The 24,498-nt window shown below is 50.2% G+C and overlaps 1 protein-coding gene across 7 annotated transcripts; it reads left to right on the forward strand.

Annotated features, from left to right (window-relative positions):
- Positions 1-23,963, forward strand: ADAMTSL2 (ADAMTS like 2). 7 transcript variants are annotated; one of them, XM_065648689.1, is made up of 19 exons: positions 1-155; positions 1,638-1,749; positions 2,754-2,896; positions 3,531-3,606; positions 4,012-4,114; positions 5,199-5,344; positions 5,448-5,571; positions 6,537-6,617; positions 7,061-7,236; positions 8,042-8,384; positions 9,070-9,451; positions 14,504-14,607; positions 16,292-16,418; positions 17,921-18,134; positions 19,552-19,707; positions 20,607-20,777; positions 20,888-21,064; positions 22,017-22,161; positions 23,200-23,963. In XM_065648689.1, the coding sequence occupies exons 2-19, from the start codon at positions 1,639-1,641 to the stop codon at positions 23,316-23,318; spliced, it is 2,898 nt and encodes a 965-aa protein (XP_065504761.1). In that variant the 5' UTR covers positions 1-155; position 1,638; the 3' UTR covers positions 23,319-23,963. The 7 variants fall into 7 exon arrangements, with proteins under 7 accessions (XP_065504761.1, XP_065504763.1, XP_065504762.1 ...); XM_065648691.1 differs by having other exon boundaries at positions 8,042-8,306; XM_065648690.1 differs by having other exon boundaries at positions 3,534-3,606.
- Positions 23,964-24,498: the final 535 nt, after the last annotated feature.

Genomic DNA, 24,498 nt, shown 5'->3' on the forward strand with positions numbered 1-24,498 from the left:
TCGAAGCCCCGGCGCTTTTGGCTGCCCTTTGAAGTCGGAGAGGGAGAAGGAGGGAGGGAGCGTCTGGAGCCGCCGCCGCCGCTCCTCCTGCTGCTGCTCCGTGCCGCTACCGCCCGGCCCCGGAGCATCGCCCCGCCCGGCCCCGCCGCCTCCAGGTACGGCCCGTCCCGGCCCCGCTCCCCGAGCCCCGGCAGCGCTGCCCGGGGCCGATCGTCCCCCCGCCGCCGCTCCGGGATCCCCGTCCGGCCGGGCTGCGGGCTGCGGCGGGGCTCCCTCCGCTACCAGCTCCGCGATGCTTGTCGGCGACATTTCCCCCCTCCCGCCCCGCGCCGGCTTTAATTTTTCCTCTATTTAAACATGCAGCTCTGAGCGACTCTAGGATAAACTCTGAGCGAGCTCTGTTATTGGCTTTGAGTCAGAAGTGTCTGGAAGCCTTAATGAAAACCAAGTGTAAGGCAAGTCTCAGCCACCTGTCCCCGGGATCCCCAGCCAAGCGCTCTGGGCTTCCATTAATCAATGGATCTGCCTCTTGGAAAGTGTCTTTTGCATGCTGGACCTCTACCCTGGGGTGATAGCAAAGCAGAGCTGGGGACCTGGAAGCCCTCTGATAATTTCTGTAAGCCAGATACCAAAGTTGTGCTGGCGTTGCCAGTGATTCTGCCTTTCCAAACCTGCCACAAAAGCCCTTGCAGGAAGAAAAAGGGGTAGGAAAGAGGCTCTTTTATGTTGCAGGTCTGCAGTCCTGCCCCTCTCCCCGGGAGCAGCCCCTCTCCCACCTCCGTGTTTCCCAAAAATGCCGTCTCGTTACTTTTCAAGGGAAATTAGCTTAGGGCAGATTTTTTTTTTTTTTCCCTCTTTCTTACAGACATGAGCTGCTTTGATTGCCTGGAAACATGATTTCCTGAAACCTGCTCCTTTCTGGCTCTTGCAGCGAGGTTCACAATAAAATGTATTGTGGTTTTGAGCTGGATTTTATTTAAGAAAATGCCATTCTGGGTTATTCTCTTTCATGAGACAGATGGAGAAAAAGATGAAAGGCTGACACTTGGGATACTTCATTTCTGCTCTTTAATTGTGGGTGGTTTCTTTTCTATAAGAACAGGCTTCTTCCCTGGGAATTAGTGGGAATTAGAGTGGAACAAATAAAAAAGGAATAATAATGGCTGTTAATTGCATTTTTTTGTATATGAAGCCTTTCATCTTGTTCTTCTTGGAACAGTTCTGTAAATGGGGATATTTAAATGGACTGCTCTATAGATCCAGAGACACTTCTTTCTTGCTGCTTTTCATGCAATGCTTGCTTCGGTGTAAGCCACGTTCTCTTCCAAGACAGGCTTGGAGCCCCAGCTCTCACCTGTGGTATCAGGTGCAGCCACTGGGAACCGGTGCAGAGTCGTGGTTTGAAAGATAACAACCAAGATGGGATGTGAACCTGTACCGTGTTAATGCCTCTACTAATTAAAGATAACTTCAGGATCAAGCCCTTGCAGTCACTGGTGGCTGGTGTCACTTAGCTGACCAGGAATGCTGGAGAAGACACGTGCTGTGCAACCCAGGCTGCAAAGCAGCCCCTGCGCTCGAGGGGCGGTGGGGCTGGATGTCAGTTTTGCTTAGCACAGTGTTTGGTTGCTTTCTAGGATGAAGATACCTAAGTGGAGGTGGAGCAGCATCTCCATCAGCGTGCAATCCCAGCTGAAAGGCACCCTGGCCCTTCTCCTCGTGGGCAACGTTGTCTTTGTGATAGCTCAGGTAAGGGTGTTGCCTTGCTGGGGGTCTGGGGTGGGGAACCCTTGGGACTTTCAGGACTGGTCTGTGCATGCGTCAGGTCTCCAGAAAGTGCAAGGGTGTGACTCAGCTTAGCTCCTTAGTCTGGGCTTAACCTGAGCTGTACCATCCATAGCTAAGAGCGTGCGTGGATCACTTCCAAGGCTCTGAAAGAGCATGCCATGCTCTTGGATGAGCAGTGTTCATTTGATGCTCAGTGGCTGGACCTTCATTTATTTTGCATGGAACAGTATTCTCCCTTTCCCAGTAAACGCACAATTAATAGACACCTCCTAACCAACAGGTGATTCTGGATCCTGCCCCTGCAATGAGCGATAGCTGGAACCCCCCAGGACGTTCTGTGCCCCTTGTGAAGGGGTGCGAACGCCGCACTGAGCACAAGTGGCGGTGACACTGCTGGTGGAGCAGCTCCTTTGCCCTCTGCATTGTCACGCTGCTGCCTGCTGTGGCCGAGGGGTGGGAGATGCGGTGTCAAGGACCCTCCTGAAGTGACAAACCTGGTGGCATTTGCAAAGGGAGCACAAGGGCTCTTCCAGCCTGCTAGCATCCACTGGCACGCTCTCCCACTGCAGAGTGGTTTTGCGGGGGTTTGCTGAAGCTTTCAGTGAAGCTTTTGGCCGCAACAAGCTCTTCAGCTTCCTGCATTCACTGTGGAGCAAAAGTCAGAGAGCACCAAAAGACTTGGAGAGCTTAGGGTTGTTTGGGAGCTTGGTTTTGCCAACTGAGTGAAACAATGAACATTTCCTTTCCCGAGGAATCCCAAATATTGCCACTTCATTCCAATTTGTAATGAAAACACAATTGGAAAAATGCAGGGTTTCTTGCAAGATGGAAATCTCAGGCTTGACCTCGGCTGGAGAAGGAAATGCCCTGTTTGCTCAGGACAGGCTGGCGGGGGATGCCCTCGGGCTCTGCGGTGCAGATGCTGACGCTGCTTCTCCTCCCAACCTGCCCGGTGCTTCACACAGGACCTGGCGCAGAGCTCCAACAGTCTGGAGGACGGGGCAGACGTCACCGCGCACTGGTGGGGCGAGTGGACCAAGTGGACGGCGTGTACCAGGACCTGCGGGGGAGGCGTCAAGTCCCAGGAGCGGCACTGCCTGCGGCAGAGGTACGGCACCCGCCGGAGGTACGGCGCCCGCCAGCCGGGCTCTGGGCGCCTCCAGCTTGCTGGAGGGTAGACTTGGTCCAGAAGGTTGTTGCTCAGCAGATAAGCACTGGTGAAAAGGTGTTGTCTGGCAAACCTGCTTGTGCAGAAGGGTAAGTGTGTCCCTGAGGATGCTGTGCCCTGGGCATCCCTGCCAGGAGGACCAGCCGAGCTATTCCTGTGCTGGCCCTGAAGTTTCTTTTGCTGGGATTAGTGCAGATGGGCAGCAGTTTTAGCGCAACTCTGTTCTCAAGGCTTCTGGGCACAGCAACGAGGACACTGTGGTGCAGGGTTGGTTGGGGACCCACTGATCCCAGCTGCTCTGTGCATGGCTCTACCTTCTCCAGGCTGTGTGGCTGTTAGGTGACACCTTCCAAACCTTGTCCCCAGGCCCTTGTCCCCATGATACCTCTTAGGATGCTGTCGTAGGAATAGTTGATGCTGCAGGTAACAAAGCCAGAGAGACCTTTGCTATCAACTCCAGTGAGACCGTGATAGGTCTCTGTGTGGCTCTGCTACATAGAGACAGGGGACAAATATATTTAAAAAAGGGAAATGAAGGGTTTGACCCCTGTCTAACCATCATTTTTTTATTCAGAAGAAAGTCAGTGAGTGGGCTGGCTAATAAAACTTGCACTGGAACATCCAAAAGATACCAGCTCTGCAAAGTCCAAGTAAGGATATCCTTTTTCTCATCGGGAACACTCGGTACACGATGCGGAAATTTGTGCTTGCTTTGTGTGATGGCATTTCTGGGCCCCTTGGAGAGGTGACACCACTTGCCCTGTAGCTGTCACTCTGTTGCCCCTCCAAGTAATTGGATTTCTCTTCTTTGATGCCCATCACCATTGCGTTGGGGCTTTGGGCCTTTTACCTGCTTTGGAGGCCATAAAATCCAGTGGGTGGTTCTCGCACCATCTCCTGGGGGGGTTCCCCGGCTATCCCTGCAGTGGGAGGAGGAGGAGGATGCGGCTCTGGACAGGGCAGGCAATGGAAACACTCCTTGCTGCTGTTTGAGACATGCCAGAAACCTTTCCTGCGTTTTGTTTTCATCAGGATATTAATGTATCCCATTCTAGGAGTGCCCTGCAAACGGAAGGAGCTTTCGAGAGGAGCAGTGTTCATCATTTAATTCCCATGTGTATAACGGCAAAACATATCAATGGAAACCTTTATATCCTGGTAACAAGACGTTCTTTGTGTGCTTCATAATGCTTAGCCAAAATATTTTGATAGTTATGATGCTATAGCCTGCAGGAAGGCTCCTCCTCTGTTTTAAAATGATTTTTCAGAGACACAATCAACTGTCTCTTAAGTTCAAAGGTGCATTTTGCAGCTGCAGGGTAGCTTGAAAATAAAATAACATTAATTCATAGCTGCTGCCTGTGTTGGTTGCAGCTCCTGAGGACCAGAGAGCTGGAAGTCTGGAGGAGGGTGTGAGAGCACAGGGTGATGGATGGTGCTGGCAGGAAGAGTCCGGCTCACCCGAACAAGTGTCCTTTGAGCTGGGGCCATTACTGGCCATGTTGCAATTTTGGTGACATTTGCTCACTCCCACACCCTTCATGTGCTCTGTCAAATGTCACCGAGATGCCGTCAGTCAGCTTGGTCAGCTGGGGTGAGCAGCTCAGAAGTAACTTAGGAGTCGGAGACTGAGATTTTTATTTAATTTTTAGGCACCTAACTCCTGTCAACATCAAGCATTAAACAAAAATCATGACCAATTTTTAGAGCTGTTGGGAGCCCAGGACCCTTCTCCTGAGGAGGAGGCTACTGAGCGCTGGTTAAGCTACTATGGTTCTGAATATAGTCTTCCTTGTGTATGTACTTTATAACAATATATCTCTGTTAATTTAACTTGTGTATTAAATGTTGATAAGTGAACATGCATATGTTTTTGTGCAATGTGTATATATATCGCTACTGCAAGTCCTTGCACAGAATAGGGGGCTGTTGCCGCTTCAGCATGTCCCCTGGGCTGCCGTTGGTGACACCGCTGGCATCACTGGATGTGTGTGTCCCCGGCTGCAGAGGGGACTGCCCTGCTGTGCAAAGGTTTGCAGCAGTGGGCTGTCACGCTCTCAGAAGCGCAATCTCCTGTCCAGCCTGGAACATAAGAGATGGCAGCTTCTGAACCGCTGGCTTCCATGCAATTGTGCTGTTGCTGCTGCTTGTTTAGCTTGGCAGAGATTCATTGACATTGGTAGGATGAAAGTTACTGTGTTTCTGCTGTTTTTGAATGTGTCTTTATATGCTTTCCCCTTAGATGACTATGTTCACATTTCTAGCAAGCCCTGTGACCTCCATTGCACCACTGTGGATGGTCAGAGACAGTTAATGGTTCAGGCTCGGGATGGAACATCCTGCAAATACACTGATTTCCGAGGGGTTTGCGTGTCTGGAAAATGTGAGGTTGTTAAACATTATAGCAAAAATATTGTTAGTAGCATTCAGAAAGTTATAATGGGTGTGACACTTGCCTGACCCTCGATATTCTATTTGTGCATTTTTTTAGCCCATTGGATGTGATGGCATTCTCTTTTCCACCCACACCTTGGATAAATGTGGAGTTTGCCAAGGAGATGGGAGCAGCTGCACTCATGTGACCGGCAGTTACCGGAAAGGAAATTCTCATCTTGGTAAGGCTTTTGGGGACCCTTTTACTTTATTTGTATCAGAGGGCCATTTATAAAACGTATTTCTTTTTTGATAAACTGCTTTGAGCTGTTACCAACTGCTCTGATTCAGTTTTTCCCACGTGTTCTGGGTGTGTTAATGCCGCTTGTAAATTTAGGCATGGAAAACTTTCCTTTTTTATTAAAAAAAAAAAAGGGCAAAACAGTAACTTTACATGACCCTTGTCAGAAGCCTGAGGTGTCTGATGCTGAATGGTGCAAGGGGGTTATGCAAGAGGCTGACGTCTATTTTAGTCTTATTTGTCATTACCCAGTAAGACTAGAACTAAATGATTTGTAATAACAGGAAGCTTGGGTGTTTTGAAAGACTAGGATTTCCAAAATTAGTGCAATATAAAGCAACAGAACCTAAGGATAGTGATTTAACTCGGGAATAAATGATTAATGCTCTCTGAGGATCAGTTTGAGATGGAGCGAGCTGCAGGAATGTTGGTGGCCGTAGGAGGACTCGCTCCATCACTTACCTGGTGCTGAGCAAAGCCGAGTCAGAGGGGAACCACGTTGTCATCTCTTGCTGGGGTTTTGGGAAGAGCAGCCAGCACAGGGTTCAATACCAACACACAGGACTGCTTCTCCAGCTAGCAAAGCAGCCTTCAGATATCTTTTCTTATACGAGTTTAGATAAACTTGATATTTGTGCATGTAAAGATTGTATCCTTTTCTCCCCTTGGCTGTGTTTTTCTGCCATAAACCAGGATGCATAATTTACACATTTTTATTTTCTATTATCGATAAGGTCCATTTACAGCCTACCAGTTATCAACATTAGTTTATTTTAATCCTTACATCCTTAAAAATAATTTTGCCTCAAGGCCAGTTTGCTTGATACGTTGCAGTATTGACTACCGAGCATTTTGTTCAGATTATTTGTTACAAAGTTCCTTTCATTAATCTGTAGTTTCCCATAGGCTATTCTCTGGTAACGCACATTCCTGCTGGAGCAAGGGATATTCAGATAGTAGAACGGAAAAAATCTGCAGATGTTCTGGGTGTGTATAACCTCTTGGTACTTCCTTACAATGCATGCCTATACTAGCTAATGCTTTTTCCAATGCGAAGATGAACGTAGTTTTGTTGCAGACATGAGTTAAATCCGTAGTCGATGTAAATCACAACCACGTTGTCCAAGCCAGTGCGTTTCTCCTCGCTGCAGTCTGAGCACCTGGGCTGTGTATAGCAACACTCTGGCTTTAATGTGTGCGAGCCACCTGCCCCTATGCTCAGGAGCTTGTAATGTAGAAGGACATGTGGCCCAGAACTTGGGGCACGTACCCACATGGTATGTGTTGGAAACAGGTGACAAATGCATTGCAATGTAGGAGGAACACTTGTTTTATTACTGTGACACTCTAATAGTCTTTTCCCCTGGATGAACAACTCCCTACTTCTGCTCTTGCCTGTGATGGTGCTGATTTTTCTCTCTCGTTTGCAGCTGTGGCTGATGAAGCTGGCTACTATTTCTTCAATGGGAACTACAAAGTTGACAGTCCAAAGAACTTCAACATTGCAGGGACGGTGTTCAAGTACCGCAGGCCCATGGATGTTTATGAGACCGGCATAGAGTATATTGTTGCACAAGGACCAACAAATCAAGGGTTGAACATAATGGTGAGCTTTGACTTTTCAGGTTTGCAAGGCCGGGGGTGATGGGGAAGGGAGGATTTATGTTGGACTGAGGAAGGGGTGAGGAAGGGAGCAGGGTCCTGCTGCGGTTTCCCAGCTTTCCTGGGCAGCCTGAGAAGGGGAGTGGGAGTAGAGACTGTGCCCAGTTCCTTGCATGAACCTATTTTATTTGTGTCAGTGATCTGGGATGCAGGTGGGTGTGAGAATAATGAAGGTGGGCTTGGCAAACCCTCTCTCTGCAAGGAGAAGACACCTCAAGCACTGCGGGGAGATGTTTCTTCTACTCCTTGGCATTTTTAGCCAAGTTACCTGTCTGGGAAAAGTAAAAATAAGAAATTGGGCCAGATAACTTGGAGAAGTCCACAAAACTTAAACCTCAACTCTTTCTTGAAAGAAAACCAACTGAAACCAGGTATATGAAGAAAAGTAATTTCCTTCTGGGCAGCCAGCCAGAGCCCAGGTCCTGCCATCTTCCACGTAGCCCCAAGCTCCTCTGGAAGGGGAAGAGATGGCTCCTTGGGTGCTGATAGAGCCTTAGGCTGGTAAAAGAGGTTGTAGTACAGCAGCTCTGAGTCCCTTTCCCTGAGCTGGGGCTGATCCCCAGGGCTGCGCTGCCAAATAACCCTTGGAAAATGGTGCTGGGATCCAGTTGTAGGGAGCTGGCAATATGACGGAAAGCAGATTGGAAATAGCAAAGTAGATGCTCACCAACTGTCAAGCCGAAGATGAATCACAAGTTTTGTGTGCTGTATGTTCGCTGCATCCACTAATAATTTAATTTGTTTGCTAGGTCTGGAATCAAAATGGCAAGAGTCCATCCATCACGTTTGAATACACCCTCCTGAGGAAGCCACACTCAAAAAATCTGCAGCCCATCTACTACACCTTCTCTGAGTCAGATAGCGAGGAAAGCAGAGAGTTTGATGGAGAAGTGCCATTGGGTTTTATCCAGCACAATGCAACTTATTTTGGGAAAATATCCAGGGAAAGGATAGACTTGGAGAACCAGGTGTTTGGAAGGCAGGACACGGAGGAAGATTTAAACTTGAGCAAAGGTCAGGAAACCAATGAGGTCTATGAAAGAGCAGAAACAATTGACTGTGAGCCAAAACTGAAGGGCAAACAACCCCAAGGTAAGGAGGAGACTTGGGCCTCACTGTTCTGCTTCTCAGAGCTCTTGTTGAGAAATGCTCTGTTTCTACTTCTGGTGATTCTGCTGGATTGTTGTTTGGAAACCTTGGAAAGTTCTTTTAAAATGTGTCTGCTCATAAATCCTCTTTGCCCTTCAGGTTCTGGTTTCTAGCGGGTGGGGGGTGGCCGTGGGTAAGGTCTCCGTGCTGGTGCCCTGCTGTGCTTTGCCTCATGCCAAGGACAGGAGGGAGCCCTGGGTGCACAGAGCTCCCCATCACAACATCTGTCCATCACCTCCCACCTCTCCACAGCCCCCAGCAACCTCCTTCCCACTCCAGTCCCTTGGGCATCCCACCACCAACCTGCCCTGAGTGCTTTCCCAGCATGGCTGCATGGGCTCTGGGGCTGGGTGGGCATCTTCCTTTCTGCCCTCTGCTGTTGCTTGGGGCCGTGCTGGCAGATGCTGAGCTCTCCTCTGGCTATGCAATAGCAGAGTGAGACCCACAGAGCTGCACACTCTTCCCAGGGAGGTACAACGCCACGAGATTCCCCCTCCCCAAGACCCCAGCTCCTGCCTCTGGCCTCCCAGGCAGCTGCTCAGGCTCCGGCGTGTCCCCGCTTTCGCCTCCCGGCCTGAATGCATTTTGTGGTTGTCACTGTTGTTTCCCCCTGTTGGCTCCAATCTAGATTCAAACGTAACCAGGTCTACTTACCAGACAGACCATGACAACAGAGACTTGGACCCCAGGTTCACCTCCAGGGAATTCCTTTCGGAGAATGCCATCACGGACAAGCTGCTGGACAAGACCTCGGACTCCAAGGAGCTGGTGCTCAACATGACCATGAACAGCATCTTTGCCCAGGGAGACCCAATCAACTCCGTGGGATCACACATTGACAGCCTCTATGTTGACTATGAGGACACGGATGGTGTTGTGACCTACACCATTAATAGCACCTACATGGAGCTGAGCAACAGCAAAGCTGTCAACACATCTGCAGAGACACTGTTTTCAAATGCCACTGTCACCATGACCAGCCCTCCAGGGAACAGAACCCACAAAGCAAGGTAGGATACATGTCTTTAACCATAGTCAATCCTATTTGTTGCTATTCTCAACTCAATAGCGCTGTACTAAGCGCAGACCCCATTGGATGGGTTCTATCGGCTTTGGAAGCCAGAAGGTAAGTGGGAGTAGAATGATGTATGTGAAAGCTTTCTGGTGGGGGTTAATCTGGAAGAAAGGACTGGAGGTTTTGGAGCAGAAGGTCAAGAGAATGTTTAAGTAAGAGGAAAACTCGCTGCCCTCCTTAGTGGGTACGTTGGCAAGTCCGTGGTGATGGCTGTCAGCTTGTGAATTGCTCTCTGCCTGTCACGGCTCATTATCAGAGCCACGGCCATAAAGAAGCCTCTTCCTTTTGTCTTCTCTTGATGTCCTGCTCTGATTCCCCAGGCCCCTTCCTCCAAGTTCTGATGCAGCAGAAGTTGGTCCTGGCCCCTTTTTACCCACCCTGGTGACCGCCACCCCTGATCCTCCTCACTTGTGTTGGCAGGAACATGATTCCAGCAGCTCCCAGGCATGTTCCTGCCTGCTTAAGCACTGCTGGAGAGGCAGAGCAGGACAACAAGAGCATTTCTGTAGGGCCTACAGAAATAGCTTTGGCTTGCTGCCTTAACGTGCGCAGCAGCAGTGCAATTAGTCATTGCTTGGACAAGTATATCAAAAACTCTCCAGCAGCAGCTCAATGACTGATGTTAGGACCATCACTTCAGGCTTCTTTTAGTGCCTTGTTTGGAGTGGTAGTGCTAGAAAATGCAGTGGGAAGGTTAAAAAAAAAAAAAAGTCTTAATATATCTTTAGCAGCAGAGTTGATCCGGGCAAGGCTGGGCTGGTTGAAGGGGAGTCTTGGGCTACTGCTTGTCCACAAGCCTGTGTCCAAGGTCTTTTGGGGTGCTTTGGGGAGCAGCCACAAATTAAAGCAATCCCTGGATAGTTTGGGCTGAAATTGTGCTCTTGAGAGTCATCCAGGTCCCAGACCCACAGCCATGGATGTGGGTCTTGCTGTGCACCTCATGGCACCCAAACCTCCCTGGGGGTCTCCTCCTGGCTCTGCTGCTTTGACTCTTCTGTCTCCCAGTCTTCACCACCTGTAAAACATGATGCTGAGCTTCAGGAGAGGTAAAGCACTGAGCAGATGCTCTCTGGTTATAGTTAGCTGTATTTACCCAGACCTTACATCAGCTTATGCTAAAGAAAATGTCCAAGCAGCCAAACGTATCAACAAACTTCTTAATGATAAGAACACTAAAACTTTGCCAAGGGCTTGAGTCTAACATCTCTTCTTGTGGGTTGGCTTGGAAACTCTCTCTTCAGCTGCCAAAGCAAGCATTTCATTAGCACTCTGACAGCCGAGGGCAGCCCCTGACTTACTGTGCTGTGGGGGGGACGAAGGGGCTGTGACTCCCTTGAGGTCCCCACCACCCTCCCTGGGTGACCTCAGCTGCCCCCTCCAGTAGCTGTTAAATGGGGCTAATGCTTCCTTACCTCCTGGGAATGCAGGGACCTTTGCATGCTTTAAACTTCAGAGCAGCTCTGCTATTACAGGATAATCACAAAAGACTGTCAATGGCCCCAGTGCAGCTTTTTGTGGTGCAGAAAAGCCCTTTGCACCGTCCCTGGCTGCCCATCTGTTGAAGACAAGATGGGGGTTTAAACCCCTTCAGGAACTGCATTTTTATTCAACCCATTCTTCCCTTGCTTTAGTTCTTCAATGCTTGCTCTTTTCCCCCCAGCTCTCTAGAATAAAATAAGAACTTTTCAGATCTGAAAGAGAAAGTGTTTTGCTTGCTGAGCCAAAAGGCTGGATCTATGCTCAGCTGGGGCTATAGCCTGGGCTGGGAGATGCTCAGTTCCTTGCTTGGGGGGCCATGAGAGGGTGGTTGAAAGGCCAGTGGAGGCAGACATGGGGCAGCTGGGGTGTAGAAGATATGCTGTTGGAAACATGTTATCTTATTTAAAAAAAAAAAAAAAAAAAAGAGAGGGGTGGCAGGGAGAAGGCCTTTATTTCTTCCCCCAACTTTATTACTTTAAGCCCATTTGCAATCGTAGCACTAATCTCTAACTGTATCTCCTGGGTGGGAATGATGGATGAGGAGCCCTAGCTCAGCTCACAGAGACCAGGGTTAAAGCACCCAGCACAGCAGGATAAAGCCCATAATGGGCTGTGGGCTGTGGTTTGGGGTTTGGTGGGTTATGGGCTGGGTGCTGGAGCATGAGCTGTGGGAAGAGCATTGGGGATTGGACTTGTTCCTCCAGGAGGAAGGGGTTGGAGGGGACAGCCAGAAGCCACACTGATGGAAATGGTGATGGGGCAGAAAGAAAAACCTCTTGTCCTGGGTGTGGGGCAGAGAGTGGAGGATCCCCATCCGTGGAGATGGGTAAAACTGGGCTGTGCAGGGCCATGTGGAACCCCGTATGTTACTGGGGTCAGCCTAGTTCTGGGCAGGAGCTTGGACCTGAGACCTCCCAAATCCTTGCCAGGATCAGTTTGGGATGGATGGTGGCTTTTTGCTCATTTTCATTCCCTGTCAATGAACAAGCGAAGGAGGATCATCTCTTTGCAGACTGGGACAGGGTTGGTTAGAGGTGGGGCATTTCATTTTCTTTCTAAACTGCTGTAGTTCTTAATGCGGATGGAATTACCCAGTTACAAGAGCCCCTTGCACCAGCCTAGTATGTTATAGTTCCTCTCTGGGAACAAGCCTTGCTGGGACAGGAATGGGCACGTAGGGATGCTGTGCCGCTTTATTCTCCTGGAGCAGTTCAAGTCTTTCTGGGGCCAGACAGGGCAGAACCAGGTACCCCATCCCTGGAGACGTCCCAGGCCAGGCTGGACGGGGCTCTGAGCAACCTGAACTGGTGAAGATGTCCCTGTTCATGGCAGGGGTTGGACGAGATGAGCTTTGAAGGTCCCTTCCAGCTTTTCTATGGTTCTACCCTTTGTCCTTCATCCCATGCTGTGCAGCCAGGGCTGACCCTGCAACAGGAGCCTTGAGTTTCCCCCTTTGCTTAAAAATAAAAACTGAAATAAAACACAGAAATACAAGCCCAGAGACCCTGGCCGTTGATCTGTGGTGTTTGTGTGTGCTTGTTAGGATGATTATTCTTCTGTGGGGATCATTTTGGGAAGATGGGCAGCCCAGACCTCAGCTGGGGTGAGGAACTGGTGCTAATTTTTGGTACTGCTGCTTGCTTGAAAAGCAGAAGCAAAGTGCGGGCAGGGAAGAAAATACTTGGCTTTATAGAAAGGCTCATACTAAAGAGGAAAAGAGAAAAGCCCACTAGCTTTGTGGGACAATGTGCTGCTGTTTGCATATAGAGAAGAACAAAATGACAGTTTTGTCTTTGCTAGAAATGGTAAAAGAGCTAAATGCTGCCCTATGACCACGTCTGATTTCTCTGGAAACAACTTGTCCCTGCGACCTTGTTACACATAGAAGCAGCTCTTTACTTAGGATAACATACATTAAAGGGACACTGTTGAAAGATTTTCTGTCCTCAGATGTTGTGTAAGATTATTTTCTCCTTTCAAGGAACAGGGTTCCCAGTCACAGGATAGCTTGGTGTATACTTTGGTGCCTCTAAGAGCAGGGTATAGACTGGAGGATCTAGGCAATACTCTGTTTTCCAGGAAAATAAAAATACAAAAAGCAAATGTTGACTATATTTTAATGAATCTTACTGAAAACTGTCATCCTTTGAGCCCTCTCCCAGCACACCGATAGCAGCTGGGGCTGAGCCAGGGTCAGGGGCTGGTGCAGGACCCCAGGCAGAGCTGTTTTGGGAAGATAAACCACTATTTATAGTGAGCCGAGGTGGTTATTTTTCTGCAAAAAAAATAGTCACATTCATTTCGGTTCCATTTCAAACGCAGGAAGCAACTGTTTGCCAAACTGACAGAGGCAAAGTCAACAGGGAAAACGAGATTGTTGTTGTTTTTAATCCTTCTGGAGGCTCAGTGCTGGCGGTGGAAGGAGGGTGGGTCTGAAAGGAAACGGCTGGATTCTCAACAGTGTCCTTTTAAAGGTTGATTTGATAGACTGGACCTCAACTTTTTCTTACGAACAACTAAATAAGGCAATTTCAGAGCTTCTGCTGCCTAGAAATCATACAAGCTGCATATCTCGCCAGGCCAGAGACAAGTGGATGTCAGGATACAACCTTGTACGCTATTTCAGTGTAGCCGTTTCAAGGGTTTGAACAAAGGTATGAGAACAGAATTAAAGCCTTTTGTTGTAAAGGTGCAGTATCCCTGGTGTGTTTTAACCTCACAGCATGTCAGATGCACTGAACTGGGAGAAGTTGTTATTCTTGGTTTGACAAATGCATTTTTGTACACCAGGCTGACTCCGTTACTGCTTTCCTGATGGCTTTACATGTTTGAGCAGAGCGTGGATATGAGAGATGCAAATTACCTATCTAAAAATAAAACAAAATAACCCCAAACAAGAGCGGCAAAAGCAGTAGGTAGGCAAATAGCATGCCTTGGTGTTTAAAAGCAAAGTGTGCTTTGAGAAGCAAGTTCATAAACTCCTGTGCCACGTGTTGGCTTTCGGAAGGAGTGAGCTGCTGAGATTTGAGCAGCCGAAAGCTCTGCCGGGTTGAGCAGCACAGCCCTGGAGGCACAGGGGAGGAGATACTGCACCTTTAGTCGCTGTATGCCGAGGGCCAGGTGTATTTGAGCAGAAAAAATGCAAACTTTGTTAAATTCTGAACTGTTACTACTTGTGGGTATTTTTATCCCATTCTCTCTATTTCTAGACAGTGGAAGCTCTGCCTCTAACCGGGCTGGGGATTCTACTTGGGGCTCAGGACAGGTATGTTGTGAAACAAACCAAACTGATTAAAACAAACAAACATACCCCAAAAAATCAGAAAAACCAAACCCAACCATCAAATAAAGCAAATTCCCCTCCCAAACCCGAACCCAATCGAATGCAGCCTGCTGGCAGATGTGTGTGTCTGACGTGGCCTGTCACCGCTCGCCTTGTAAATGCCTTTTTTGTTTGTTTTGTTTTTGTTTTTTTTTGTTTTGTTTTTGTTTGTTTGCTTATCGCTAGAAACAGATTGAAGTTGTTAAGAAAGGGCCAAGGTGTGAGTGCTGCTGACATGTACAGGTGGAAGCTTTCCTCCCATGAACCCTGCAGCTCTACATGTACCACAGGTAGTTCTATGAAGCAGCCAAATTCTGCACAACCGCTGAAATCACCTGGTGTGTGAGTCACTTTTCTGTCTGTGAGGGAGGGGAAGGACCTGGTGCTGTGTAGGGGATCTCGCCATCTCTGGAGCTGGTTTAGCACGGCCCTGAATCTGCTCCACCTGGTTGCAAAGGTGGAGAGAGGAGCCGGGGGCTGAGAGCCTGCAAAGCCCAGCGACCTCGCAGGCACGTCGGGGGCTGAGAGTTAGTGCCCAGCGTGTCCCTCATCCTGCTAAACAACCTTTGGGGAGCTCCGATTGTCATCTTTGCTTCCCAGCCCCGCTGGGGCTCAGCAGGATCCCCAAACCTTGCTGACTCTCAGCATATTGCCTCTTCTTTCTTTTTTTTTTTTTACCCCTTCCTCCCCCTTTTGACCATTCAGAGGGGTTTGAAAAGCTCAATTGCTTCCCACAGGGTGAAATTTTGAAGATTGTTCAGCTCTGGCAGGGAACAAAATAGCATTTGGCTTTTTGATTTTTGTTTTGTTTCTCCCACTCCTTTCTACCTCAGAGCCAGATCTTGGCTGCGAGGGTGTAAATCTGGAACAGCGATGTAGGTGCCAGGGGTATCAAAACCTGGCCTCATATTATTTTTGCATAAATTCCCCCTTTTTGCCTCCCCAAAAGCCTCAGCCGCCTGGTCTCTCTCCTCCTTTACTCCTTGGTTAGGGGGTCCTGGCCCCATCACTTGCGATGAAGGGTGCGCGGGTTGTGCGCTCGCCTGCACTGCTCCCCCATCCGTGAAATAATCCAGACCCCGCAGTGCTTCTGGAATTAGAAAGAAGGAAAAAAAGGAGGAGAGAGGAGGCCACAATCTAAGGGACATCTCTTAAAAGAGCAAATGCGAGGATTTTTTTTTTTTTAAAGCGTGCCAGAGCATTTGTTCTTGTCCAGCAGACACATGCCCACAGTGAGAGCTTCACAAGCCATCCCTGTCCCTGGGATCCCATCAGCCACATGTTCTGGGACATTTTTGATTCCTTTGATCCCCTCTGAAGAAATTTGCCCCTTGACTGGGCCAGGTTGCTCTGCCCTGGTTTGCAGCTAGCAGGGAGAGCTTTTACTTAACTTTCTCCTTTCTCATTGCCTTAATGACATATCACAGAGAAGCAATACCATGTCAAGAGCTGTAGATATATATATATTTTTTTTTAGTTTCATGTAAACCATATGTTCCTGAGAGCTGCAATTCTTGTTACCTGTAGCCAGAGCAGCCTCCTGGTCCCCAGCCAGGTCCCAGAAAGGACTTCACAACATTTACACTGGCATGGCAGGCTGGGGGGGTGGGGAAAGGAGTGGGTTGGGGACCGATTTCCCCGTTGCCTCCACCCACGAGCTGATGGCTGCGAGGTGGAGGGACCCCTGAGTGTTTCCTATAAAAATGTGTTAGTCGTATATTGATCTTGGTGGCCAGCCCTGGCAGGGGTGGCCGTGCCCGCCTTTGGAGCCGGCCAAACTTGGCCGCGTTGCCCATGTTGGTCCTCCCCTCCCAACAGCATCCATCCCGCAGGCCAGAAACTCCAGCTTGCTGCTCTCCATTGGGATGAAGTTTGGGAATATAGAGCTTAAAAAAAAAAAAAAAAAAGAGTTTGGATGTCAAAGTCACCAAGCGTCCTCTGTTGTGTGTGTGTGTGTGTTCTCTTTGAAATTAGGAGTGATGTCCACATATGCGATGTGTGTTCGCTATGATGGGATCGAAGTGGATGATACGTACTGTGATGCCATGACCCGCCCCGAGCCGGTCCATGAGTTCTGTGCTGGGAGAGAGTGCCAGCCAAGGTACCACCTCCTGGGGGGCTCCGTGCTTTCTCTGCTGTGGATGTATTTTGGGGAGGGGGTCGGTGTGGATTTGGGGGGCGAGGCAGCAGGGATGGCCTATAGCACCCTCTTCATCCTCCCCCAGTTGCATCTGCTTGGGCTGCACCGGGATGCAGCAAGACTTTCCTCCTGAGTGCTTTAGCTGAAGCTTCCAGGTTAACACTTCTGTTAATCCCGGCAAAGTTTGCACCGGGGGCTGCCACCAATTCCAGGCACTGTCCAGTACACGGCAGAATGAATTGGATGGAGGGACCGAGCTTGCAAAGTGGTCCCTTGGGCATCCAAAACATCACTGAGGTTTGCTTGTGTCAGGGCAAGGGCTGGTGCAGAAATCTTAGCACAAGCACTAGGGCTCTTTTCATGCTTAGGTTATCCCACTAGTATTTTATAAAGCCAACCCTCCTTGTAGTTGTGCTGTTCCAGCTACCTGGCTTGCACTGGGAGAGAGAAGAGCTGCTCTGTGATTTACCGGGGATTGCAGCTGGGCAGTGGGTGAACCGAGGAGCTGCCGGGGGCTCAGCCAGGCACGTTCACCGGTACAGCAGCAGACGGGATGCTGCTAGGGCTGGCAATGCTTTTCCAACAGAAAGCGCCAAGAGATTTTTGCCTGATCTGGGTGGGAAAGACCTCGGTTTCATCTCCCTTCTGAATTTAGGTGACACCTCTAAATGTGTGACATCTCCCTGTAGATGCTTGTTGTGCTTGGAGCCCCACATGGGGCACAAGGCCAGCGTGCGTGGGGCAGCCCCATGTCCAGAGGAGTTAGGAATTCTGATCCATTTTGATTTTTACATTTTGTAGCTTATTCTTTAGTTCAGAATGGCTATAATTGATATAATGTGACTGTACTGTAAAAATCTTGATGACTTATGTCTTTTCCCTTGGTTTACAAGCTGCTTCATTCTTGTAACGTCAGGACAGTAGTGACGGGACAGTAAGGGGCAGTGTCTTGTAACAGACCCCAGCTCTTCCAGCCCATCTCATGCGGTTTGCAGTTAGACTGATGGTGGTACAGGAATGCCTGTTCCACCGGGGCGCAGGCAGCTTTGTGTCACATTATTGCTGGAATTTGCAGGGCGATGGACGGTTGTGTCCTCTCCATCCTTTATCTGGATGGGCAGAAAAGAGGGGTCGAATGTGGGCAAAAAGCGTGGCAGAGACGTGCTGGTAGACGTGGGATCACTGCTGGGGTCCATGCCTCACCGCAACGGCTTCTTCTTCATCTCAGCAAACTGGTTTTAGCATCCGCTGCTGCAGGCATGAGCTCAGGTCTGCTGGGTGAAACCACCATCTGTTAGTACATCCCATCCCATGGGAAAACCTCCTGCGCGCTGGCAGCCTGACTGCAGCTCGTTCCTATTGCAGCCGCGTCCCTCCAGCTGGGAGCAGGCAGGGTTTTCCTGGGGGATGCTCCAGCTCCGGTCCAGCCGTGCTTATCACAACGGCCTCTCTTGTCTCGGCAGGTGGGAGACGAGCAGCTGGAGCGAGTGTTCCCGCACCTGCGGGGAGGGCTACCAGTTCCGCATCGTCCGCTGCTGGAAGATGATCTCTCCGGGATTCGACAGCTCCGTCTACAGCGATCTCTGCGAGTCCGCGGACATCACCCGGCCGGACGAGCGCAAGGTCTGCAAGAACCCAGCCTGCGGGCCCCAGTGGGAGATGTCGGAGTGGTCCGAGGTGAGTCCCCGGGGACGCTGGGCTGGTCATGCTGCGGCTGAGCACATGTGCCAGCGCTTCTGCTTTCCTTTTCCAGCTGAAACTCATCCCTGACCATCAGAGATTTTGCCTCTTAGGGCAGTGGCTGCAGTTATTTCATGTGTAGCGACATGTACCTGTAATTTTTTTCCCTAAAACGAAGGCTTGGGTCCCCTCTGGGGCGGGAAGGCCATCGCCATCGGTCACTCACAGGGTCTTTGACTGCACCCAGGTGCCTCTGCCCGTGGCTTTTGTGCCCTGGAGCCCACACGCTCCTTGACTCTCTGCAAAGGAGCCAGCGTCATTGCTGCTCCCAAATCAAGCCCAGACCTTTCTAAGCAAGAGCAGACCGAGCTCTGAGCCAAGTGTCTGTGGGCACAAACCCGCCCCATGTTTTACACCACAAGTGGTCGGACTCTTCCTCTGGGGAGGCTCCCAAAACACTTCTTTGTTCTCATTTAAATGTCTCCTTTCCTCTGCAAGCCAGGGTGCATCATTTCCCTCGAGCTGATGGAGGGGCTGGTGCGTTCCCTGGTGTTGCAGGATGTTTTGACTTTCCCAGCTGGGTAGAGAGGAGCTCCCTGCGCACGTGCTGGCACGTTATTTTGACTGGCGTAGCAAACCAGAGTGGCTTATTTTACAGAAATCTGTATTCTCCTCCAGCATGTGTCAGGGACAGATTGCTTGAGACAAGTCCTGGAGTAGTTTGTTCTTAGCCAGCAGCAAAGCTAATCTCATTTGGATCCCATCTGAAGCAGGGTGCCAAGTTGGCTGGGGAAATAGGCATTTAAAAAAAAAAAAAAGCACATTTCAGGGATCTGAGGATTAACATATCAGCACAGCGTCTGAGCGCTGTGCTGTTGACACTTTTCCCTGCTTTACGTTATGCATGGAGCAAATGTGTATATGTGAGACTGTAGTAACTCAAATCCAGTTCTAAATAATGTCACTGGGCTGCGCGGTGCCAAATTTATCCACAGCATAAAAATTCTCAGTTATGCGGTTTGGGGAAAACATTCTCCAAAGAGGTGGAAAGGAGCTGGCTGTTCCTGGGAAGGAGGTGAGAGATCTTACCCTGTCTCTAAGTGACAGCTACAACTTTTCAGCTCTGATCGGGTATTTTTGGTGCTTTGGATTTTCATTCTCTGGCATTACCCGGTAAAGTTTGCACAGCACCTGAGCAGGATACAGCCCTCTTGCCCCTTAGCCTGACTGCTGAAGCTCTTGGGAGGTTTTGGGCAAGAGGAGTGGCTTTGCTACAGATTGTTTTACAGAAAGTTATCTATGCATTTTCAGCGTCTGGTTTTAGTTTCGTGGTAAAAATGTAAAAAAAACCAGAAAGTGGCTCCCAGTTCCCATCCGGGGGCTGCTGACGCTGACCCCCGTCCCCTCCTGGCAGTGCTCAGCCCGGTGCGGGGAGCGGAGCGTGGTGACACGGGACATTCGCTGCTCGGAGGACGAGAAGTTGTGCGATGCCAGCGCCCGGCCCCTGGCCGAGAAGAACTGCACGGGGCCGCCCTGCGACCGGCAGTGGACCGTCTCCGACTGGGGACCGGTGAGAGCCCGGGGTGGTGGCCGAGTGGCCATTGTGACCTGTTGCAGGTGGGCCTGCTTGCAGATGTGTTTGTGTCCCTGGTGCTGGGAGTTTTGGGGTCGGACTCATCCTCCCCGGCAGCTTCCAGCTCTGACAGAGTGAACCTCCAAATGATGTTCCCTTCCTTTTCCCCTTCCTTTTCCCCTTCCTTTTCCCCTTCCTTTTCCCCTTCCTTTCCCCCTTCCTTTCCCCCTTCCTTTCCCCCTTCCTTTCCCCCTTCCTTTCCCCCTTCCTTTCCCCCTTCCTTTCCCCCTTCCTTTCCCCCTTCCTTTCCCCCTTCCTTTCCCCCTTCCTTTCCCCCTTCCTTTCCCCTTTTCTTCCTGCACAGTTCTGCTACAGAGACCCCTTCCATCCCAAGCTATTTTTACCCAGATTCTGATACATTAGCATCAGCTAAAAATAAGCAGTTTCCATGGCAGCAGCAGCTCTGTGAAACACCGCGCGTTTCTGCAGAAGACCCGGGGAGCACTTGCTGCCTCCCCCGGCGCTCGGGGCAGCGTCCACCTCGCCCTTTGCAGTCACGGGGGAATATTTGCAGCCACTTGTCCCCTTTGCCGTGACCTCTCCGAGTGTCACCCCAGGGTTCCCTGCTCGTTGGTGCTTCCCCGAGAGGTGCTGAGTCTTGCTCAGCACCAGCGCGTTGAGGCCATGAGATGTTTTGTCTGCAGTGGGGCTGCCCAGGGAAGGATGCGCTGAACTTCCCTGCAGCTGTTTTAAGCTGAGCCCAAATAATCCCTCCATGATCTGGGGATGGTGGGGTTGGGGAGGCATCTCTGTCCCCATTGTGGGGATGGGGATGGGGATGGAGCTGTGCTGCCTTCCCCGCCGCTGAGCGCCCGTCCTGCCCGCTGTGGTTGCAGTGCAGCGGCGGCTGCGGGCAGGGCAGGATGATCCGGCACGTGTACTGCAAAACCAGCGACGGGCGGGTGGTGCCAGAGTCACAGTGCAACCTGGACACCAAACCGCTGGCCATCCATCCCTGCGGGGACAAGAACTGCCCCTCACACTGGCTGGCGCAGGACTGGGAGCGGGTAAGTGCAGCCCCCATCAGGCTGGGGGCCGGTTTTGGGGGGCGATGGAGGAGGGACGGGGGCGGGCAGGGGTGTGCGGGGCTCAGCCCGTCCCGCTCGCACCCCCACAGTGCAACACGACGTGCGGCCGGGGTGTGAAGAAGAGGATTGTGCTCTGCCTGGAGATTGTCAACGGCAAGATCAAGACCCGCAACCCCGCCGACTGTGACGTGGCCAAGAAGCCCGTGGAGGAGACGACGTGCTTTGAGCGGCCGTGCTTCAAGTGGTACACGACCCCCTGGTCGGAGGTGAGCGGGGAGGGGACTTGGGGCGGCTTGGGGTTCTGTGCGAGGGAGATGGGGAGAAAAATGCCTTTCCTTTGAGATGCTCTAGTGCTGAGCATGTGGTGCCCCATCCCCTCGTACCAAAGGACTGGCTCAGGGAGAACAGCAATGAGAGGAGGTGTTATGGGCTGGCCTGGGCTTCAGCTTTTTTTCTTTCTCTTTTTTCTCTCTTTTATCTCTGTTTTCCTTTTTTCCTTTCTCTTTTTTCCTTTTTTCTTTTTTCCTTTTTTCTTTTTTACTTTTTTCTTTTTTCCTTTTTTTCTTTTTTTCCCTTTTTTCTTTTTTTCCCTTTTTTCTTTTTTTCCCTTTTTTCTTCCCCCTTTTATCTTTTTTTTCCTTTTTTCTTTTTTCCCCCTTTCCCCCTTTTTTCTTTTTTCCTCTTTTCTTCTTGTTCTTTTTTATTTTTTTTTTTCTTTTTTCTTCTTCTCTCTTCCATGCAGCCACTGGTGGGAGTGTGGCTGGGGGTGTGCATGGATGGCTCCTGGGGACACAGAGGTTGGGGACGCAGAGGTTGGGGATGCAGAGCTGGATGTGCAGTTGGCCCCGGCACCCTGCAGAGGCAGCTGGGGTCCAGCAGCCATGGGGCTGAGCTGTGAAGGTCTGCGCCCGGTTCCCTCCCAGCCCTCCTCATCCCTGCTCCAGGCGCCTCGTTTTGTTTAGTCTTGCAAACCGGGGTGGGAGCACATCCATGTGTCCTGGGGCAGAAGCTGCTGCAGGCGGCTGATGTTGCTGGCAGCAAAGACAGAGCAAGAGGCCAGCGGTGCAGGGCTGAGACGTGACATTCAGCCAGGGAAACAGTTCACCCCCTTGCCCTGACATCTTCAGCAAGCACTTTATGTTTTTTTAGTGGGTTTTGGCTTAGCACAGACCTCCGCGACGGCGGGGTCTCACCTCACCCCCTCTTTCTGTTCCCCAGTGCACGAAAACCTGCGGCATCGGCGTGAGGATGCGGGACGTGAAGTGCTACCAAGGGAAGGACATTGTCCGGGGCTGCGACCCGCTGGTGAAGCCAGTTGGCAAACAGACCTGTGACCTACAACCCTGCCCCACGGAGCCCCCAGGTGAGCCCCACAGCTGGCAGCACCCCCCCGCATTGATTTTGCACCAAGCAGCACCTCCCAGCATCTTAATTGCCACCAACCCCGCAATTTGATAGTGATCCCGGGGAGGATGTAGAGAGGCCGGCTCTCCCTCTGTGCCCACATATTGGGGCACCGTGCGCTGGCTATTTCTGGAGGTAACCCCATTAAATTAAGGGTCAAGTTCAAAAGCAGCACGCTCTGACCTCAAGATAAAGGGGAGCTTCAGAGACCTGACTCGGTTGCTGCTTCTGATTCCAGTTAATGTCTAGGAAGTTTCGTCTGTGCCATTATTTTAATGATTTTTTTTGGTCTCCAAATGTCTTGTGGGATTTGTAACTGTCTCGTTATCTGACTCGTCTGTTGGCTCAGAGCCCCCGTGATCTTTAGTGAACACACGGTTCTAATTCTTTAATAGGATTTGGGAATAAGGACAGTGTGGGAGAAAAGCAAGAAAATGGGAGACAGATTTGGGGCCGGCTCCTGGCTCAGCTCTGGACCTGCTGGGTGCCCTTGGCTGACGTCCCGCGGGGTCTGGGATGTGACACGGTGCTTGGGAGGTGCCTGGTTTCATGCATCCAATGGATTTTTGTGCAAAATAGTGTGTTTTGAAAATATGGACCCAATTTGAAACCCCTATATCTTTGAAATTGGGTCCATTGGGTCCTTTTTGAAACACCTTTTAATATATATATATATATACACACACATACATATATATGTCACTGTAAATCCCATGGGTTTGAAGCACCTTTTTTATATGTAGCTGTAAATCCTATGGGTTTGAAGCATGTTCTCGTGCCTTTACTTACATTGATATTTGTGGAGAAGCTCCATGGCTTTTTCCAGGGGATGCTCTGCCAGATATCAAGGAGATGGCAATTATAACCAGACTAATTTGTTGCACAGCCTGTGGTGTTCAGGCCAGGCTGTGCATGGGGGGAAAAAAAATGAGTTAATGAGCTCGCAATGGTTTATTTTTCTTTTCCATATCGGCACCTTTTGCTTTTTCTCCTCCAGACGACAGCTGCCAGGACCAGGCAGGAACCAACTGCGCTTTGGCCATCAAAGTCAACCTGTGCAGCCACTGGTACTACAGCAAAGCCTGCTGCCGCTCCTGCCGCACACCCCACTCCTAGTGCCCTTCGCCACGGCTCCGTACTCCATTTAGTAAGCGCTACACATCCCACAGACCGGTGTTAAGGATACTTCGGGGTTTTCTGTGATTTTTTTTTTTTTTTTTTTTAAATCCCCACGGATGCAGAACTACCCTCCTTGTCCCACGGCTCGGGTGCCAAGCTGTACATTGGGAGCCACCCCTGTTATCAGAGCTGTACATAAAGTCGTGTATATTTGATTCCCCCTGCCCCGAACTGCAGGTACACGCACGTGTTTCACAAGGTCTTGTCCTTTAGATTCTCTTCTCTATGCAAGTTTGGGGTTGACAATGGGAAGGTGTGAACTCTGTGAAGTGCAAATTTCCCTTTGCCAAGGGGGTTGGTGCCTCTTTCCTAATTTATCCCTGTGCTCTCTCATTAGCTGCATTTAACATGGTGGGAAGCTGATTCTCGTTTGCTAAATGAACTCAAGCCCAAGCCTTTCTTTTTTTTTAATTGTAATATGTAGGTGTATACTATTTCAGAGAATTTTATCTTATAATCAAATGTTAGTTCCATAGTCCTTACACCCCCCCCATAATGCAGACATATTGTATATAATATGGAAACATAACTGCACTTTATATCACAAAAAAGATGTGCTCTTTTTTAATATATTTGTTTACAGACAGTGAACTTTATCCATATAATCATTAATTTGTACTCATATGTATATTTTAATAAAGTTGTCATATTTATGGTGGTTATCTTGTTTCACTCTCCAGTTTGTGGCGGGTGTTTGCCCCGCGTGCTGGGAACACTGGAGTCAGGGCTGTGAACTTGCTGGTCCCTGGGAGGAGCAGAGCAGCGCTGAGATGGGGAATCGTGGCTGCTCAGACAGCGATACAAGAAAAAGTCCCATGAAGCCGGGGATTTTAGGATGGTTGCTCTGGGTTAGGAGCCCTCTGGGGTTATATGTGTGGCTTTAGGAGCCCTGAAGTTTCTCAGGAGCTTGCAAGCAAGGAGGCTCGATACGGTGCCAACAAGAAAAGGGCCTTTCCACGCTCCCAAGGGGGTTATTGCCCTGTGTTTCTGCATGCATCATGGCTCGAGGCCAGGCCAAAGGCTCTCAGCATCCCCCGTGCTTGTGTGTGCACCCCAATTACTGCTCTGCTGCTCCCCGCAGCAGCAGGAACTTCCCGCACCTGCATGAAAGCTTTGC

This window comes from Caloenas nicobarica, chromosome 19, assembly GCF_036013445.1.
Source record: "Caloenas nicobarica isolate bCalNic1 chromosome 19, bCalNic1.hap1, whole genome shotgun sequence".
NCBI classification, from domain to species: domain Eukaryota; kingdom Metazoa; phylum Chordata; class Aves; order Columbiformes; family Columbidae; genus Caloenas; species Caloenas nicobarica.

Coding starts and splice junctions, on each gene's coding strand:
- ADAMTSL2 (XM_065648689.1), top strand. CDS start 1,639: ATGAAGATACCTAAGTGGAGGTGGAGCAGCATCTCCATCAGCGTGCAA. Junction 3,607..4,011: donor ACCAGCTCTGCAAAGTCCAA/GTAAGGATATCC, acceptor ATCCCATTCTAG/GAGTGCCCTGCAAACGGAAG. Junction 14,608..16,291: donor CAGCTCTACATGTACCACAG/GTAGTTCTATGA, acceptor CTTTGAAATTAG/GAGTGATGTCCACATATGCG.